This window comes from Euleptes europaea, chromosome 8, assembly GCF_029931775.1.
Source record: "Euleptes europaea isolate rEulEur1 chromosome 8, rEulEur1.hap1, whole genome shotgun sequence".
NCBI lineage: Eukaryota > Metazoa > Chordata > Lepidosauria > Squamata > Sphaerodactylidae > Euleptes > Euleptes europaea.
In genome coordinates, this window is record NC_079319.1 from 65433217 (window position 1) to 65454013 (window position 20797).

General features: G+C 42.6%; 1 protein-coding gene across 1 annotated transcript in view; it reads left to right on the forward strand.

Annotated features, from left to right (window-relative positions):
• ZNF407 (zinc finger protein 407) overlaps positions 1 to 20797 on the forward strand; it is a 406301-nt gene that overhangs the window by 214259 nt on the left and 171245 nt on the right. The window contains exon 4 of the mRNA XM_056854466.1: positions 17707 to 17873. Coding sequence (XP_056710444.1) covers positions 17707 to 17873 — 167 coding nt within the window. The remainder of the gene's footprint in view (positions 1 to 17706; positions 17874 to 20797) is intronic.

Sequence of the window (20797 nt, forward strand, 5' to 3'; positions counted from 1 at the left end):
GTAACCACTGGCCCAAATAGCAATATAGTCAGTTACAAACACAAAATCTTTCGTATTCTTTGAAAAAATAATACCTGAGTGAAAGCTCTTATTTCAAAGAGATCGGTGATGTAAATTTGAAGGAGACAGTTCAGACTTATGAAAAACAATAGGAGCTTTCCAACTGCCTACATGCTTGGGGCAAATCTATGGTTCACACTGATAGCAATTTTATACCAGTTTAGCTGTCATCGTTTCCCCAAAGAATCTTAAGAATTGTAGTGTTATGAGGAGGTAGCAAATCGTGTGCCAAAAAACCCCCAAACTGTTCCAACTGCCGAGAAGAGTGGGATAACAGTATGTTGTTAAGTGGCATTCAGATTCATACAGGGAGAGACTCGCTCTCAGGTATATGGGTCTCAAAACCTTGCAGATATTGCTGAAACCACTTTTCACCTCCAAACCTAGTTCTAAGCAATATAATGAAACAGAGCCGTCTACAGTATGACAGGGTGCAGATGGGTCAAGATGGACCAAGAGAGATGCAATTGCCCATTCACAAACACATGCAATTGCCCATTCACAAACACAAACACTGATGCAATTGCCCATTCACAAACACTGATCATCCACCAGAGTGACCAATGCTGTCTCTGCCCCAAGCTAGGCCTGAAGCCATATTAAAAGTGTCAAGGGAAGATGTGCGGTCCAGAAACTGGTATAAAATCTCCCATCTGCCTGATGGGCTGCTGCCACATGAACACATGAAGCTGCCTTATACTGAATCCAACCCTTGGTCCATTGCACTCAGTATTGTCTACTCAGACCGGCAGCAGCTCTCCAGGATCTCAGGTAGAAGCTGCAAGCCTGGTGCTGCAGGTATTGCCGGCAAATGTGGTTGGGAGGAAGAGGAGGGAAGGAATTTCTTGCTCAGGTAAGCAGTATGATGAAACACATTCATCAGTTGTAATGCTTTCCCTTCATATGGAAATAGAGCATTATCATTATGTGCTGCTGAAGCTTCTATTTTCAAGCATAGGAAATATGAATTTGGCTGGCATCTTTCTTGCATTGTTATGGAATTCAGTGGAATAAGATGTGATGCTGGCCACAGACTTCTTTGGCTTAAAATAAAGATTTTGAAGAAGAAAAAAAAACATTATTGAAGTTTGGAGTCTGTCAAAATTATTAGCCATGCTGGCTAAACCAATGCTGTGTTCAGAGGTAAGGCATCACCTGATTTCAGCATACAGCTTGGTTCTGAGGTTGCATGGATGATGCCTTCATGCCCTTTGTGGGCTTCCTGGAGACACTGGATGGTCACTATTGGACTAGAATGTATCACTGGCCTTACGTAGTGGGGCTTTTCTTACAGTTTTTTGTTCTTATAAATATTCTGTATTTAAAGTGGTGAGCTTCCCATTGGAAAACCCCCCCCCCCAATGCATCCTGTGCACTGGATTTCTAATCCCTTGCATTGCCATAAGAAGAATCCAGAGAATCCGGCGCTGCATGCCACATCGCCCTTCGTTCAGTAAGAAATAATAATGGACCATGATAAAATATATACTGTGATTACTTAGAACAAATGAAGAGAATATAATTGTTGAGCCAGCGTGGTATAGTGGTTAAGAACAGTGGTTTGAAACGGTGGAGTCTGATCTGGAGAATCGGGTTTGATTCCCCACTCCTCCACATGAGCGGCGGACGCTAATCTGGTGAACTGGGTTGGTTTCCCTACTCCTCCACATGATGCCAGCTGGGTGACCTTGGGCAAGTTACAGCTCTCTTAGAGCTCTCTCAGCCCCACCTACCTCACAGGGTGTCTGTTGTGGGGAGGGGAAGGGAAGGTGATTGTAAGCCCGTTTGAGTCTCCCTTAAGTGGTAAAGAAAGTCGGCATATAAAAACCTCCTCCTCCTTCTTGATAATTGTAAAAATCAGCTCATCAGCTCCTCCTCCTCCTCCTCCTCCTTCTTGATAATTGTAAAAATCAGCTCATAATAGTAAACTCACAGTGTCCTCTTAAGCAAATTTACATCCTTTTAAATACTTTCCAGTCAACAGGCTAGAAGGTTGTAACTCTGCATAGGATGGCACTGCCAGTCTCAACTGAGGCTATGTAATTTTGCCGACGCGTTTTCCGTTTCACAAAAATGAAGCGCTCCTATTGGCCCAGTTTCAGAACACATTGTTAACACAGGAAAGTTAGGATTATGATATTATTTTTTGTCAGCTTCATACAGTTAATATTCTTTTTCATATAGCTGTGGCTTTTTAAAAATATAACGCTGCATATAAGAGAACAGAGAGAGAAATGCCAACAGATTGGACCTCCGGGAAGTGCCCTGATGTTAATCAGAGCAGTGTGCAAGACAGAAAAGCTGATAGTCAGAAATTGCTCTTTAAACTAAGACAGACTGTCAGTCTTCGGGAATGGTGGGGAATGGCCTATTTATGTAATCAGATACTAAAGCTGGGGAAGAAGCTGTCAGGCACATTCTTGTTGTGTAAGCAGCAGGCAAACTGTGCTTTATCTGACAGACAGTGTGTAAATCTGTCCATGCAAAAATCCAAATGTTTAGTTTGCTTCTAGTCACTATAATAATCTGCTTATTTTCTTCTGCAAGAGCGATGACATCACTTAGTAGAATGCACCACAGACAGGAGGCCTAGATAAGACTATGTTACTGTCAGTCATTCACTCCATGATTGGCAAGGAGATAAATAGGAATCTTCTGGAGGTTTGCTTCTAGCTAAAAGAGCAGCCCAACACCTTCAGATAAGTATATGAACAGCGGGCATCCAATCTAGCAGTTTCATTTTATATTTCAGTTCTCCCTTGTGAAAGAAAGGGTCGCTTTAAAAGCTGCATGTTCAATTCAGTTCTAATTTCTTGGTTTCTGATTAGAGAAGTCTTGATGGAAATATATACAGATATATATTTATCTATAAAAATATAGTGCGTATTGTCTAAAGCAGGGGTGGGGAATCTTTTTTCCACCAAGGGCCATTTGGATATTTATACCATCATTTGCGGGCCATACAAAATTATCAACTTAAAAATTAGCCTGCTATATTTGGTCAAACAGTTAGCCAAGAGGCACGACCAGAGACAGCTCTGAGTGTCTGCCACGTAGTTTCTCCACAGCCCGGGTGGGAAAGGGTTAACACAGTTTCTTGGGAGGTCCTAGCAGCTCCATAGATAATGACTCTTCTGCAAGGGGGGAAAAGGTTCCTTTTCTCGGCAAAACAAACTCACATCTGCCTTGAATAGAGGCTATTCCTGTCTGCGGGAGGGGGCGAATCGCCAGTCTTAAATCCTTCTGAGCTAGAGATCTGCCAGGACCCATGAAGGGCCAGACCAAATGACTTCACGGGCCTTATGTGGCCCCCGGGTCTGACGTTCCCCACCCCTGGTCTAAAGAAAAGGTTCAGAGATGCAGGTGATCATGTCAGCCCAACTAGAGATTAAAACAGGATTAATGTCTTTTCCAACTTTGATAATACTATTAATTCAGTCTGATAGTTTAGCAGACTTTTAAATATGCAGTTTGAGAGCTGAACAATGGTCGACTTGAAGGTATTGAGACTTTATGGTTCAAGATCACTTACTTTATTAATTAATTTTGTGGGTTCTCCCCCCCCCCCAGAAAAACCCCCCAATCCTTCCTCCAAGGAACTTGTGTGTTTTTCCTCTCTATTTTATTCTCACAACAAACCTGTGAGGTAGGGGAGGTAATGTGACTCAGTTTGTCGAGCATCTGCTTGGCATGCAGAAGGTCCCAGGTTCAATCCCGGTATATCCAGTTAAAGGGACTAGGCAAGTAGGTGATGTGAAAGACCTCAAAACTGAAACAAGTAAACCTTTCTTTCTTTCTTTCTTTCTTTCTTTCTTTCTTTCTTTCTTTCTTTCTTTCTTTCTTTCTTTCTTTCTTTCTTTCTTTCTTTTTCTTTCTTTCGAAGCTGTTGTGTAGTTGGATAAATAATTGGAAACCTATTGTATCTAATTTGAAACAGAAGTATTAATTAGTAGCAATTACTCCATTTCTATTTATAGAAAAAGTCCATTTCAAGTATGTGTTGCTTCTCTAGTTCAAATCAAGAACTTTCAGCTTTTAAAGAATTGTAAAGATACATTGCGTCAACCCCATTTGTTCCTTCAGTAGTGATGATCACGTGTTCACTGGTATTAAAATATAAATTAATAGTCAAAACATAGCCAAGCTGCCTTGAGCCAAGAGCAAACATGGTGTATAAATATTTTAATTAATTAATAAATTTCTGAATTTTCTCATTAAAGTTAGATCATAAGCTTCATTTTGGACATATATTTGAGTTCTGGATCTTGCAAATAAGTTGAGCAATATGTATGTATGCCGCTCTACTAGGCACTGCTCGTGCAGAGAAATTATGGGTTTATGGTCCAGCAACAGAGAAATTTGAGATGACCAAGGTCTTTGATCTTTCCTTGTCTATTGCCCTAGAGTAGAAAGAAGGCACATTACATTTGCACAGCTCTGCTTCTGCTTTCTTTCAGCAGCTCAGCAAACAGAAACTAGTGAAATTGTATTCATTTATTTAGAATCTTGCTATCCTTGTGTTTCATAGAGCGCTCAAGGCAACAAGGGACACCATACCTCCCTCACTAGTCATACTGCAGTCCCAGCAGCCTACCTGCAATTTCTGGAATCTAACAAAGCCAGAAGAGCATTTACGCTAGCCAGAAGCCATACCTTACCCTCTGCTGTACTGGAGGGGGAAAAATAAGAAAACAATCTATGAACAGAGACTATGTGCTTGCGCACAACTGAGCACATATTCAACTGAGCACATATTGCTGGAATGTGCTTTCTACAAAAAAAAATCTGCAGTGAAACTATTGGGCCATTGTTGGAAAGATTCCCAGGGAGATCTAATAAAATCAAAATAGATTATCTCCTATCGGATAAAAACCATCAAACGACACAAAGGGTTGCCAAGTTTCGTGCCCAGGTCTATAACCTAAAAAAAAAAAACCCTAAGAAGTGTTCTTAAATTAAGGAGTGGTACAGATTTTTTATTTTAGTATTCGTTAAGGAGTGTTAATATGTTAAATACATTACGTTTATCTGTATTCGTGGTTGATGTGTACCATGATTATTTTTAATGGTTCCCATTTTTTGTATTTTTGCTGTATTTGCTGGTCATGGACTATAATAAATACCTTTGATATGATCTTCCTAACTAGTCTTCTGGCAGCTGTCACAGGTTGAGGGGTTTAATCAGTTTCCAGAATTATGTGATCAGCACAGATTCAGACCAGGTTCTTCTTGGAACTTCTCCTTCTTGGCTGGTGAAAGCAGAGGCTGATTTATTGGTAATCAGTTTATTGGTAAATGGATGATTGTCTCAGTGACTTGTAACACCCCATTGAAGGAGGTAACGATCAGACATCCAGTTAAAAAAATTGCTTGATACTACCAGCCTTGGGAACTATAAGCTACTCATACTGCTGTTTTGGGACAAAGTGCATCCGTGCTTAAGAAAGTAGCGGCAAGACTCCAGTTGCTTTTTTAATACAACTCTTTAGCTAGATCCTTTTACATTTGTCTTCAGACCCTATTTAAGAAGGAAACTTCTCTGGTTTGCTGAGAGAGAGACTATAACCATAGTATCATTTTAATCACCTCTCAGATGTAGGGATAGGTGTCATCGATTTGCAGAGGTTCTAGTTTTCCCTGGGAGAATGCTACCAGAAGGTGGTGCTGGGAGAAATCTTTTACACCCCAAGAGAGTTGTTCTATGGGGTTTCTCAAGGTTTACCTTCTATGCTTTTCAGTATCTATGAAACCCCTTGGAGGCACTTTTTTGGCAATACAAACGGAGGCTTGGAGTGCCTTTTTCAATTTGGACTAATTCATCTAATTCCCAGTAACAGAAATGGAGACAAATCCACTGTCAATCATGCATTGGTAATTTCCGGATCGGATTATTGTAAAGCAGTCTTTGTGGGGTTGTTTTTGATAACTGTCCAGATACTTCAAACAGTTAAAGATGTTGTAGTCCACCTTTTGTCAGATACAAGCTGATGGGAACCAATTACCCCTACTTTACAACAACTCCTCTGGCTGCCAGTATCTTTCCAGGCCCAGTTCAAGGGATTGGTTTCGACATATGAAGCTCTAAAAGGTCTTCTCTCCTACCTTTGTTTGAGGTGTACCAAAGAGGTCCTACCCAGGGTACTCTTTATGGCTGCAAGATTGGCATTCCGTAGGTATAGGGCCTTTTTAATAGCTCCCAGGTACTGCAGAAGGTGCATTCAGCCTCACTTGGCTCATTTAGAAGTTGGCATCAGAATTCTTGTTCTGCCAGGTTTTTGAAAGAGCGGCTTCTATTTGATTGCTACTTTTAGATCTTCTGTTTGTTTTGTTCTACTGTTTATTGCTATGTAATTTCTTTCTTAATCTTAAGGTTAATTTTAACTAGTTACAATTGGTGGTGTTGAAGTTGTAAAAAGTTTTAATACCGTTTACTACACCGTTTAGTTCTGGTCAGCATCCTGTGGAACAGTCTGCAATAGAGAGCAAGGAGCAATCCACGGACAAAGAGGCAAGATCAAGTTGGCCTAGGGCAGTGGTCGGCAAACCGCGGCTCGTGAGCTGCATGAGGATCTTTGGCCCCTTGCGTGCAACTCTGCCACAAATGACCACATGCGGGCGCGCAGGCACGCGCGGGGGTGTTGGTCTGGATGATATTCTCTCTCCCCCCCCTTTCCCCTCGGAGGCTGGTTCAGTTGCTCGTGACGCGCCTCCCTTGCTGAGCTCACAGCCCTCCTGCTTCCCGGCTCTCTCATTCCTGCCTCCTGCTGCAGCTGCCTTGCATTGTTGCGCCTCCCCCCTTCTCCTCCTCTCTGCCCACCACTCTCCCAGCCAGCTTGATTCATTTCCCCCCCCCCCTTTCACTGTTGCGCGGAGGAGGAAGAAGAAAGCTGGCAGGGGGGAGAGTAGCTGGGTGTTTTTTTAACCCCCCCTCCCCTTCTCGATCCGTTTTTCGGTTTGCTTTTTAATTGCGAAAAGAGGCCGGGAGCCTTCGGTTCTCCTTGCCCGATGAACGTCCTCTCGGATGCTTGGACCTCTTGACTCTGGATCGCTCCAAACAGGGCCATTTATGCACGGGAGGTTTTGCCTTGGATTTGCCCCTCTTCAAATGCACATTTCCCCCATCCAAATTCTCAGAACTCTTGCTGGTGGCTCATTGTGGAGTTTTGAGAATTTGGATGGGGAAAATGTGCATTTGAAGAGGGGCAAATCCAAGGCAAAACCTCCCGTGCGTAAACTGCCCAGGTTAGCCCTTGTGACGATTCACCCCCCCTCTTCCTCCCCCTCTTCTCTATTACCACCCTGTTTGGCTACCCCTGCCTTTTTGGTCGGATCCAGTGAGGGAGGAGGCGACGACAACAAACGGGTAGATTCCCCCCCCCCCCCCGGCGAGGCGACCCTGATGCAGAGGCAGGCGGGCAGCAAAATCACGTGGAGGTCTCTCGAGTTCAGATTTTGCAGGCCAACGAGGGGGGTGGAGTAAGGGCGCCGATCCCGCGTACGTGCTTCTCACAATCGTCTACACTCGCCTTTTATTTGGTCTCTATCTCCCCCCCCTTGTCAGTGTACCTATAGTTTAATTAAGACTTAAAACTTTAATTAAAGTTTATTATGTTAATAAAAAGTGTGCCTACCTATATAGTTTAAGTTTAAGAAATTTGGCTCTCAAAAGAAATCTCAATCGTTGTACTGTTGATATTTGGCTCTGTTGACTAATGAGTTTGTCGACCACTGGCCTAGGGTGAAAGAATCAAGGTTTACTAGCATCAGGAAACATCAAAATGGCCAGGCATTGGGACGACGAGTTTAAATGTCCTTTCCTAGCAATTAGAAGGCTGGGCCAGGAATCATGTCTAGAGAGTTAACTAAAGCAAACACAGAGATGAGAAAATATCTATGGTACCTGTGGTTTTTACCTCTGGACTTGAAGAGCTCAGGATCTGATCCCATCAAGTTTGACAGTTTCAATGGCATGTATGAATGGGCACATCTTTGATGTTTCACTGTTAGTTGGTAGTGATATCATAACGATACTGGACCCCTGAATTGCTAAATATAAATCCCTTTGCTAGAAAAGATCAAGTAAATATTGGAAACTGGAAGCCATCTGTTTCTCTCTAGAGACAAGCCTGTAATATCAAGATGACCATAGCCCCAAGCAAAATTATTTGATCAGTATGACCCACTTGCAAATCCAAAAAAGAGAATCAAACAAACTCTGAGATTCTCTGTTGAATTGTGGAAACAAAAACTCAGGCTGCTTCTTAAATCATTACGAACACCTTACTTTCTTTTAAACTATTGAGAGCCAGCATGGTATAGTGGTTAAAAGCGGTGGACTCTAATCTGGAGAACCGGGGTTGATTCCCCGCTCCTCCACATGAGAGGCGGACTCTGATCTGGTGAACCAGGTTTGCTTCCCCACTCCTCCACATGAAGCCTGCTGGGTGACCTTGGGCTAGTCACAGTTTTCTCCAAACTCTTTCAGCCCCACCTACCTCACAAGGTGCCTGTTGTGAGGAGAGGAAGGGAAGGTGATTGTAACCCGTTTGGATTCTCCCTTAAGTGGCAGAGAAAGTCAGCATATAAAAACCAACTCTTCTTCTTCTTCTGCCACTGCCACTGCTGCTACTACTACTGCTACTACTACTACAATGAATTTGGCACTAGAAGACAATCATACAGCTATGTATTTTGCTCCAGAGTGTGTTTGAACTTACTGGACCCTAAATTCTCCACACGAAAGCTTCCCAACTATAGCACTTTCACAGTAGTTTAAAATATGTCTCCAGTATATTAGCTCTTTAATTCTTAAAGACAGGAATTCTTCTTGATTAGAATGAAATAGTGGACCACTGTCCAGTTACCTTAATAAAAAGCCAGGCCCAGAATCCAATTAACTTTAAATCTATTGATTTTAACTTATTTGATCTAATTGATGTCCCATTAAGTGGTTTGTCCATTGAGCTGAAAAACAAGTAAGCGCGCACAGCCTTCGCACATTTGTCAGGTAGGTCCACATGGAAGATGATAGATTGTGATAGAGCTGGTTTAGAAACTGGCTTCAAAATACTTCGTTCAGTTAATACTATAAGTAAAATGGAACATTATATAATTCTTACTAATGGTAGATAATTTTTTGTGTCCCTAAACTTCTGAGGGCCAAGTAGTTCTTTGTTACATTTGTATTTTTTAAAATATTTCTATCCCATCAACTAATTCTACTTCTTAATACAACTTGCAAGATAAATATACACAGCAGCACACAAAACCCCCCACAACCTTCAGCAGATAAAAACAGTAGATGAGTGACTGAATGACAAATATTAATGGATATTAAACAGTATTATTAGTTTTCCTATCCATTTTCATTATAATAATGACAAAAATGAATGAGACTGTTTCATTTCATTTTTTCATCATTTAATAACGGAAAATACTTGCCTGACCAAAGGAATTAAAATAGCTGCATAAGTACAGGTGGACTGAATTCGATGATTAAAATAATTAGAATGCCATTTGCCAGCAATAGGGAATCATGTTGATAAGACTAGAGAAAGCTGATTTTTTTACATCTATGCAACAATGTACGCTGACTCAGGTTACTGAGGAGTTTACTCTGTTCCTGTGAGACTGTTTGGTATGTAAGGAAAAGTGAAAATAGTGCTCAAATGAAACTGTACGCTTTATTGGTGCAAAGGGGTTTGGATCATTAATATAATATATACAGATGTTCCATTTTTTCTACATTATATATTTGTACTAGTAAAAATTCATAGAGGTGTGTTAATGAAACATACCTCCATGTGCATTAAATAGTCGGATGTGACATTATTTTAAGTGATTGTATATTATAAAAAGCTCTGTAGCAGGATTAATGTTGTAAAATTGACACGACATTATAATACCATGGAAGATGATAAATTATGAACTTTCCATTATGCCTTAATGCATACTGTTAGAATTACAAGGTAATGGCTATTGGTTGCATCAAGTTGGCCCATAAGCCTCTGGTCCATATATAAGACAACATTCTTTAGTCAGCTTCCATCTCCTCATGTAGGCTATAGTTTTAAACGTTTTTAAAAATGAGATCAACGTTTATAGGTAGTTATGCCCAGAAAAGCGGCTATGCAACACTGATTTCTGAGAAACCAATGCCAGGATGTACTTTGAACTTTAAAAAGCTATAATTGGCTGTGTCATATTCTCATCTGTTTCATGTAGAATCCTGATGCATAGTGACAATTTGCTCCTCAAACCATATACACTTCAGTACAAAACTCCGTGTTTTCGTTTCATGGTTCATGGGCACCTCCTGTTGCTAGTTAGCGTGGTCTCCATGATCCCTGAATGTTGTGCAATCATGTCTCAAGGATAAGTTTGGTGGGGAGACAGAAGCAGAGACACAGCAGGGGGAACTGGTGCCACTTAGATTCCCCACCACCCATTTCCCCCCCCCCTGCAGAATTCCAGTATAGGAAAACCTAAATTAACTGAATGCATTTAAGCAACTTTCTTTGCATGAATCAGTTGATTGTCTGCCTACAACAATACTGTTTTGTTCTGTAGACATCTGATTTTAGTTCCTGGATTCGATATCTAATTCCTTTCCATAGATTTAACAGCCACTGGCTATCCATCAAACACTTCACACTATAAAAAGGGGAAATGAAATTTAATTTTTCCTTGACACTGTAAAGAGAAAAGTTGCCACATCTCTCATGCAATTGGCTGATCTATTTGACAGCAGATAACGCAGTATCCTCTTCTCAGAAAGTGTCTTTAACTGTTTTATCCAAGGAGTGATATATTTTATTTTGTGCAATATTATTTTGTGGACATGGGGGAGTCGATCTGGACAAAAAGGGCTTTTTCATTCTTTTGCAATAATTTTACTGTATCTGTACCTAATTAATATTTTTATCATCTTGTTTTCAAGGGTAGGATTATGCAAACATGTCTTACATTTTTATATTCCCTCAATCTATTTATGCAGCTTGAACAGTTGAGCAGTTATGCAAGATATTTTTGGAGTGGAGAATAACTCAAGTGAATAGGACTGTATACAAGACTAGTCAAATTTGAACATGTCATGGCTCCAAGCCTTACTGAATTATTTCAGATTACTGATTTCTTCACCATATAGGGTTTCCAGCCTCCAGGTGGGGCCAGGAGATCTCCTGGAATTACAACTGATCTCCAGACAACAGAGATTAATTCCCCTGGAGAAAATGGCTCCTTTGGATCCTATGGCATTATACCATGCTGAGGTCCCTCCTCAAACCCTGCCCTCTGAAGGCTCCACCTCCCAAATCTCCTGGAACTTCCTAACGTGAAGCTGGTAACCTTAGTACCAAGCTTTGCAAATACTATGTGGTGTAATCCACACAGAACTGCCTCATATGTAGCAATTAAAATCTGTAACATGATTTTCAGGAATGTCCATAATGTAATAGTGAAGTTCAAAGTTCACTAGTGCATATTGGTAAAAGCATTTTGTCCAGAGCTCCATAATGTTTCATTGGGTCTCAGTACTGATCAGACAAAACCCAGCTTACCCAAGAATGGTGCCCCTGGAATTGATCATTCACTGGACCTTCTTGTATGGTTCCAGTTTCAGGAGGGATTCCCTGAAATGTTCTTGACTGTTTCTGTTTTGGACACATGTTTTGGTGTACTTAAACATATTGCCAGACCATACCTAGGTGCTTCAAGAATGAGACTGGGGCCCCTTGGATTTAAGTGCCCCCTTCTCCCTGTCCCTCTTCTGCTCGTTCCCAGCAGGTCACTCCTGGTTTTCGGTAAATCATATTTTGCCATTTCATCCAACTCTGCAAGCTGTGGTTTGAACTTGCCCTATAAGACAGGATCGCAAATCACATATTGTTCCTGGTTTGCTGGGCAATATTGAACCTCGTTTGGTTTTGTTGCAATAGCAAACTATGGTTTGCCAAAAACTAGGAAGTAAGTAATTACCCCCCCCCCAAAAAAGTAAAAAAGGTCAATATGATAAGGATCTGAAATATTATTGTTGTTTGAAAACAAGGATTTCTCCACTAATAAAGAGTATCAAAGGCCACCAATAAATGGGTGCATTTGATATAAAGTGCCTGTTCCAAAACAGTAGGAATGATCCAGTCAAAGTTAAGCACTTTTAAATTCCATTTGTTGCTATGGGAGAGATTTAAACATGTGTTTTAGAAAATCAGCACTTGTCCAAAAATACATGTATTTGCTACCTAGCTACTGCAGGGCAAACTGATGTCATTTCTGTGTCCAGTATAGATAAAATCTGCAAGTAGTTGCATTGGTCTGCAGACCAATTCCAGAAACAAAGTATCTTTTAATACCCAAAACATTATCTTTTATTGCGACCCACCCCACATACTACAAAAAGGATGCATTGCAAAGACATATGCAAGCTTCCCAATTCCCTAGCATGTTTTTAGTATGTATTTGCCATTGTTTTGCCATTTTTAAGAGAGTCACTGAACCTTATTTGAACATTTTTATCGTATGTGAATAAAGGAGCATGCGTTGGAGTTCAATAGGTACAATGCTGTTAAATGTGCATCCTGGAAGATTTAAAAATGAGGGATTTATTTTGTCATTCATAAAGTTGTAATACAGTCTAGAGAAACTATTTGTTAAAAGATAGCATCTACTTAACCTGCTTATTTATTTCTTGTAGTAGAAGGTTAGATCCACAATAAATACACGAGGAAATAAGTAGATAGGGGAATTTATCTTAGAAATAAGATCCCTGTCATGCTTTTGAAATGTGAAATGCATGAAGACCTGTCAGAGAGATATACGGACATGATATTTTTTTTACTGTGAATTTGGAAATATTTATCTATATTTGTCATTTGCCAGTGCCACCAAGCAGTGATAGTAATTTAAAGTCTGTTTCCAATTCAGAATATAGATGTTTGTGTGTGCATAATCAAAAATACACACATACAATGTTCTTGATTCTTTTCTCTTTCTTTGCTTCTAGTGTGTGGATGTGGTTACACTGGGAAATTTAGCAATAGATTCATGTAAGCTTAGTTTATTTTAAAAAAAAGACTAGGGAAAAAAGATTAGTTAGATTTTATATGGAAATTATATGAATTATTGGTTTATTTTGTAAAGCAAAATGAAGTTGGACAGCAGTACCAAACTGTACTACATTTTTATGTGGGTATATGTGTATTTGTGTGGGTATACTGTATCTGTTGATTACAGTTTTCATTTAAAAATGAAATTCTGAACATGGTTGGTATCTTTGTGTTGTGAAGAAATTTGGGATTAGAGGCTGTGGCTCACGAAAGCTCATACCCTACCAGAAAATATTTTTGTTAGTCTTTAAGGTGCTACTGGACTCTTGCCCTTTTTGACTACTGCAAACAGACTAACACGGCTACCCACTGTGAATTGTTTGCACTTTGTTTGGCCCCTTTAGCTGTGAAGATGTCTTCCAACCATTTATAAGCTGTGGTATCCAAAAACCCTTTTAAAGCGATGTTTCTTATAACATTTTCACTCTTAATACATCGCTGGGAATACCTAGTGCGGTGACAGCCATTAACTTGTGGCTACCACTGCAGTGTGATTAAAAAGATGGGACAAATCAAACAAGCATACAGCTGATTTATATACTGAGCCACACATGGGTGGTTTTGCTTATAGGAGAAGCCTAGGGTTGCCAACCACCAGGTACTAGCTGGAGATCTCCTGGTATTACAACTGATCTCCAACCAACAGAGATCAGTTCACCTGGAGAAAATGGCTGCTTTGGCAATTGGACTCTATGGCATTGAAGTCCCTCCCCTCCCGAAACCCCACCCTCCTCAGGCTCCACCCCCAAAACCTCCCGCCAGTCGCGAAGAGGGACCTGGCAACCCTAGAGAAGCCAGAAGGAAGTAATAAGTACAGGAAAATCTATCTCAGAGGTAGGAGAGGCTAGTGATGGTGCTTCTGAACTGCAGGAGCTAAATATTATATCATTCTCACTGCAGAGGAAAACATTGTTAACAGTAGATCAGAAGTAAATAAACCAAGATACAACACTGATACACTAAATACAAAAACTATAATTTGGGGAACATGTTGACCTACCACGTCGCAGGTGGGGAGACAGTGACCATAATTAGGCTAGATTATGTTGGTTCAAAGTCTGTGGGTTGTTGAGACAGGCAGTAAAATAGGGACTGAAGGATGCTTAAAAAACAGTTTTGAACTAGTGCATTCCTAAGTAGAGTTAGCACCTTTCTAAACCCATTCACTTCAGTGGACCAACAAAGGTATAACTCTGCTAACGATGGCACTGCAAGTCTCATGCGGGAACTCGTGGACTAGATCATCTAATTCAATATTCTGTGATAGCTCTGAAGTTGCATAATTGCTATATTTATTCAGTTATTTAGAACATTTTTGTGCTGCCTCTCCAGAAAGCATGGTCAAGGTAACTTACAAAGTAATACATAAAACAATATAAAATACTTACAGATTAAGAAAACTGTTAAACCCCAACCCTGAAAACCCAGCCAGCATAAAAGAATTAGCTGAAAAACAAGCCTCGTAGAACAGTTTCCAGGCTAGAAGCAGAATACAAAAAGTTTTAGAAATATGAACCCCTTAATTAAAAGCCTAGACAAAACAAAACGTTTTGTCATGCTGACTAAAATAGAGTAGGAAAGGCACCAAGTGTGCCTCAAGGGGAAGGGAATTCCACAGATGAGGTGCCACCACTGGAAAAGCCCTGTCTTTGATCGCCATCCACAACATCTTTGCAGGCAGGGGCACAGAGAGGAGGACTTGCAAAGAGAATCTTAACTGGTGGGCTGGACATAGGGTTGCCAGGTCCCTCTTCGCTATCAGCGGGAGATTTTGGGGGCGGAGCCTGAGGAGGCCAGGGTTTGGGAGGGGAGATTTGATAAGATTTTTGCACTGATTGTACATTGTGAGATTTGATAGGATTTTTTGCACTGATTGTACATTTTGACTTGTTGAAATTTGGTATCTTGCTAATAGAATATTTTTGCACTTTGAATAAGTTTTGTGTCGCTCCTGTACTAATTACCTGGAGGGTGGCAACCCTAACTGGACAGTATGGTAGGAGGTGGTCCTTCAAGTACCCTAGCCCCAATCTGTTTAGGGCCTTGAAGGTAAGAACCAACCCTATAAATCATACCAGAAACAGAAGGGCTGCCACGGCAGGTTTTTAGCTCAGAGGTGATACGCTCCCTGTTTCCTGCCCCTGACAGTAGCCTGGCTGCTGTGTTTTGAACCAGTGGAGGTTACTAGACAATTTTCAAAGGCAGCCCCACAATGACCAAGGCAGCCCCACATTACAGTAATCTAACCCAGATGCGATCAAAGCATGGATCACCTTGGCCAGATCACTCTTTTCAAGGAATGGCTGTAACTGGTGTATCAATCAAAGCTGATAAAAGGAACTACGTTCCACAGAGAAGAACTGTGCTTCCAACCATAGATTGGGTCCTGCGGTACTCCTAAGCTATGAATCTGGTCCTTCAAGGAGGGTGCAACCCCTTCAAGGAGGGTGCAACCCCTTCAAGGAAAGGCTGACTCCTCAGTCTTTGAGTTGCTTTGTCATCGACCAACAGCACTTCTGTTACCTTCTCCAGGCACCTGTTTGTCTTATACAGGTCCACCTGGCTTAGCCTATTAAGGAGAAATGGAGCTGTGTACCACCTGTATGCAGATGATAGGAACATTTTATGTTGCTTCCAATAAGGCAGGGGAAGAAAATATACCTTGACTAACTCTTGGAGTTTTATCTTGAGAGCTTGTTCTCATATTTGCCTGTCTTGTGTGGGCAGATGATGTAAGCCTTAAGCTGACAAGAATTATGTTGGTCAGTAGGCCCTTCTCTCTAGACAGGATCTGAGTAATGGGGTTGCCAGGTCCCTCTTCACCACCAGCGGGAGGTTTTTGGGGTGGAGCCTGAGGAGGGCAGGGTTTGGGGAGGGACTTCAATGCCATCGAGTCCAATTTCCAAAGGGGCCATTTCCCCCAGGTGAACTGATCTCTATCGGCTGGAGATCTGTTGTAATAGCAGGAGATCGCCATCTAGTACTTGGAGGTTGGCAACCCTACTAACCATCTGTTGACAGAAATGTTATGCTTTTCATTAGTATATCTTGTCTGCTTCAGGCATAATTCTAGAATCCAGACTGCTCCTGAAATCTCAGGTTTCAGTATTGTCCACAGTCGTGTTATGATCTAATGAATACTATGTGTTCTATTTGCGGAGAGAGAATATTGTGTCCATTACTCATATGTATGTAATCTCTGGGTTTAACTACTAGAATACACTTTATGCAAGACTTCCTTTGAAGAGGGTTTGAAAGCTGCAGCTAGTACAGAAAGTTACAGGCCACTTGGACTATATAACTCATGTCTGACCTGAGCTGATAATTCAAGTCTCAGTTAAAAGTGCTGGTTTTAACCCTGAAAATGCCGAATAGTATGGGGTCAGCCTCATTAAACTGTGCCTTTCATCATGTGTACCTCTCCGGTTCATTGAGACTGGCTTTCTAGAGGTCACCATTTGTGTTCCTACTTCGCAAGAAATTGGTCAGTGTCAACTGGGAGCATGATCTTGCCTGCTATGGCCCCAAGTATTATGTAAGTTCCTCCTGAGGGACACCCAGGAAACCCCAACACTCTGGATATTTTGTACCGCCTCTCCCACCACTTTTTGTTTTTGTAAAAGTTAGGCATTTAAGCTGTTTTAATAGAGAGCTGCTGTACTTTTCCTATGGCTTTGTGCCACAGATCTAGGCCACTTCAAATTAAGTTTTAAGGGAGGCATAGGGTTGCCAGGTCCCTCTTCACCACCGGCGGGAGGTTTTTGGGGCAGAGCCTGAGGAGGGCGGGGTTTGGGGAGGGAAGGGACTTCAATGCCATAGAGTCCAATGGCCAAAGTGGCCATTTTCTCCAGGTGAACTGATCTCTATTGGCTGGAGATCAGTTGCAATAGCTGCCATTTTCTCCAGGAGAACTGATCTCTGTCGGCTGGAGATCAGTTGAAATAGCTAGTACCTAGAAGTTGGCAACCTTAGGGAGGCAGTATAGAAGTGTTTTGAATAAATTCCTTTTTTGTAGGTAAGTTGTATTTTTATGACCCTTTTAAAAATGCTTTTTGGAGTTTTGAGAGGTTTCTTTGCTTTTTACTACGGTAACCGTGTTATTACAAGCAGTATTTTACCTCCTCACTGCAGTAGCAGCAGCATGGCGCAGAGCGGTGTGATTGTCTGAGTAGTTTAGTATGGATAGCTTTTCATTTAGCCTTTGCTCTGACAGCCCATGCCCTGGATAAGTGGTGTAGGCCTGTACAGGTGAAATCTATTCTCACATTTGCCTCAGGGGTGACTGGACTGTAACAGAATTTTTCAAACCCGTTGGGCCCAACCGCAAAGCAGAGAATAAATGGCTGAGGTGCCAGGTCTCGACAGAAAAATCAATGCCTGGTTATACAGACATGACAGACCAGGTCTGCAATTCTCTTCATGAAAGTCTGCGCATTTACCACACTTCAGGTTAAAAACATGCTCCTTTTGTCAGTTTTTGGGGGCGTGTGTATAAACACCTAATTTTATTGTTCTTTCTTTTCTTTTCTTTTTTTAACCACAGGAAATTTTCATGCCACTTGTGTGACAGAAGTTTTACAGAGAAGTGGGCACTGAACAATCATATGAAACTCCACACAGGAGAAAAGCCATATAAGTGCACATGGCCTACGTGCCATTATTCTTTTCTCACAGCGTCAGCCATGAAAGACCACTATAGGACTCATACAGGTTTGTCTTGGGTTTTTCTTTTCTTGCAAGGGGCAGGGGGGAATGGGTGGATTGCGGGGAAGAGTTTTATTGAGTTCTGCAATATATGTAAAATAGCTGTTTTCAAGAAGTAGCTTAGAATTGAGAGACTTCAGATGGTAATAGTAGAATGATAGAATCATTGAGTTGAAAGGGGCCATGCAGGCCATCTAGTCCAACCCCTGCTTAATGCAGGATCAACCTAAAGCATCCCTGATAAGTGTTTGTCCAGTCTCTGCTTAAAGACTCCCAGGGATGGGGGGCTCACCATCTCCCTAGGTAGCTGATTCCACTGTTGAACAACTCTTGTTGTATTTTTTACCCCCTAATATCCATCCAGTACCTTTTCGCCTGCAATTTAAACCCATTATTGCGAGTCCTATTGTGAGTTGCCAACAGGAACAGCTCCCTGCCCTCCTCTAAGTGACAGCCCTTCAAATACTTAAAGAGTGTAAGCACTTGTCCCAACGACAACCAAAAGCCACACCAGGAGACTTAGTAGTCCAAAAGAGTTGGTTTAATGGTATCACAGGCAAGCAGAGCTTAGAAATCCAAAGACAGCAATGGGGGGAAATGGCATGCACTTGATAATATAAGAACATTGAAAAAAGCGTTCAGCAATACAGTCTCATGAGATCACTTCAAACAGTCTAGAGGCATCACAGCTCCCACGGGCACCTGCTAGCTTCAAAGGGAACAGGAATGCAGTTTAGGGAAAACAGTCCTTGAACAATCCTTGAAGGAAAGTCTGTGAGAAAACGAAACTATTTGAGACACAGCGAGTAGGACTGACATTCTGCTCCCCTTAGGGCCTTCTCCCGTCGTTCAAGGGGGATGGCTTATGGGGGTAGGCGGTGTGGAAGGCGCGCACTAGGTACGAGGCGGAGACATCCCGTGCACAAACCCATTCATCATAGGCAGGGGGGAAGTGTTTCCAACGAACCAAGTATTACAGAGAGCCGTGACGCATACGAGAGTCCAGGATCTTTGACACTTCAAAATGCTCATCCCCCCCCACCATCACAGGCTGTTCAGGAGATGGTTCCGGGTGCCATTCTGAGTTGGCAACATGAGGCTTGAGGAGGCTGACATGGAAGACAGGATGGATGCACCTCAAGGTTTTAGGGAGGGTCAGTTCCACAGTGACTGGGTTAATCAGCCGAGCAATGGGATACGGCCCCACGTACTTGGCACTGGCTTATCACATGGCCGGGTGGACCGTAGATTCTTGGTGGATAGGTACACTAAGTCACCAATCTGGAAGTCTTTGCTGGGAGAGCGATGTTTATCTGCTTGAGCATTATATTTGCGTTTGGCCCTTTCTAAATTTTTTACCAGCCAGGGCCAGGTGGTATGGATAGCTTGAGCCCAAGAGGATACATCATCACTTCCCTCCTCCCCCGCAACATCAACATGACCAATAGGACTGAAATCTTGACCATACACAGCATAAAACGGACTAAAACCTGTAGATTGGTGCACAGCATTATTGTAAGCATACTCAGCAAAAGGCAATAGTTCAACCCAATCATCTTGGTGATAATTGACATAACAACGCAAATAACATTCCAGTACAGCATTTACACGTTCAGTTTGCCCATCTGATTGGGGGTGAAAGGCACTAGACAAACCCTATTCCACCCCCACCAACTTGAGAAAGGCTTTCCAAAACTTAGCTACGTAGGTACCCCCGCGGTCACTGATTATCTTACGCAGAAAGCGTTCCCTCTCCTCCTGTTCAGCCCGAGCTTTTGCCGCGGCTTCAGCCGCTGCCCGTGCCTGCTCCTCTGCTCTTTTGCGCTCGGCCAGGGCCTGGTCGGCTTCTAACTTGGCGGTCAGTGCCATGGTAATGAGTGGAAGGGCCTCCTGTTCCAAAGTGTAAAGGAGTTCAGTGGGATATGCCAGATCCAACATCGGCTGAATCTGTACCGCCAAGGCCGCTGCATCAGCACCGAAGTCGGGGGTCAGATGTTTTGTGAGTTCACCCACCGAAATAGTGGTTGCAGTGTGGCCCTGAAAAAGGGCAGCCACCCGTGTGGCCACCGCTTTCGCCTCCACTTGGCAGAGCTCGGGGGCTGGTGTGACCGGGGTCGCCATGTCTGAATACCTGGCAGGACGGATCGGGGCCGCAGTCAGAGTCTGTGTTTCACTGGCAGTTAGTCCAGCCAACAGGCTAGTCAACAATTGTAAATCCTCTGCCGCCAATCGTGCATCTTCCAGCAACCAGTCAAGGGTGTGGAGGTCTTGGCAGGCACTGGTATCCGCGATGTCAGACGTCCAGGGGACCGTCGCGGCTAGAGAATGCCACTGAGCACGGACAAGTCCAGTCAGGTGATTAACTTCCGCATCAGTTCGTTGTAGCTCAGCTATAACGTCCCGTACGAGCTCGGGGTCGTCAGCCGCTGGTACTAAAGGAAGGGACCAAGGATGGAAGCCTTCCAGGGCTCCTAGCAGGAACCCACCACCCTGGGAGCAGATCCGCTCTCACCCGGGTCCGGGCGAACCGCACAAGGCTCCAGCCACGGGTAGGTCACTCGGAGAGCACCGTCCTAGCTCCGATCCGAGTGGCAGGCGAACCCTCCAGGGCTCTAGCCTGACAGACAAGAGAGGTGGGATTGCTGTCTTAATGTAAGCACTTGTCCCAACGACAACCAAAAGCCACACCAGGAGACTTAGTAGTCCAAAAGATTTGGTTTAATGGTATCACAGGCAAGCAGAACTTAGAAATCCAAAGACAGCAATGGGGGAAATGGCATGCACTTGATAATATAAGAACATTGAAAAAAGCGTTCAGCAATACAGTCTCATGAGATCACTTCAAACAGTCTAGAGGCATTACAGCTCCCACGGGCACCTGCTAGCTTCAAAGGGAACAGGAATGCAGTTTAGGGAAAACAGTCCTTGAA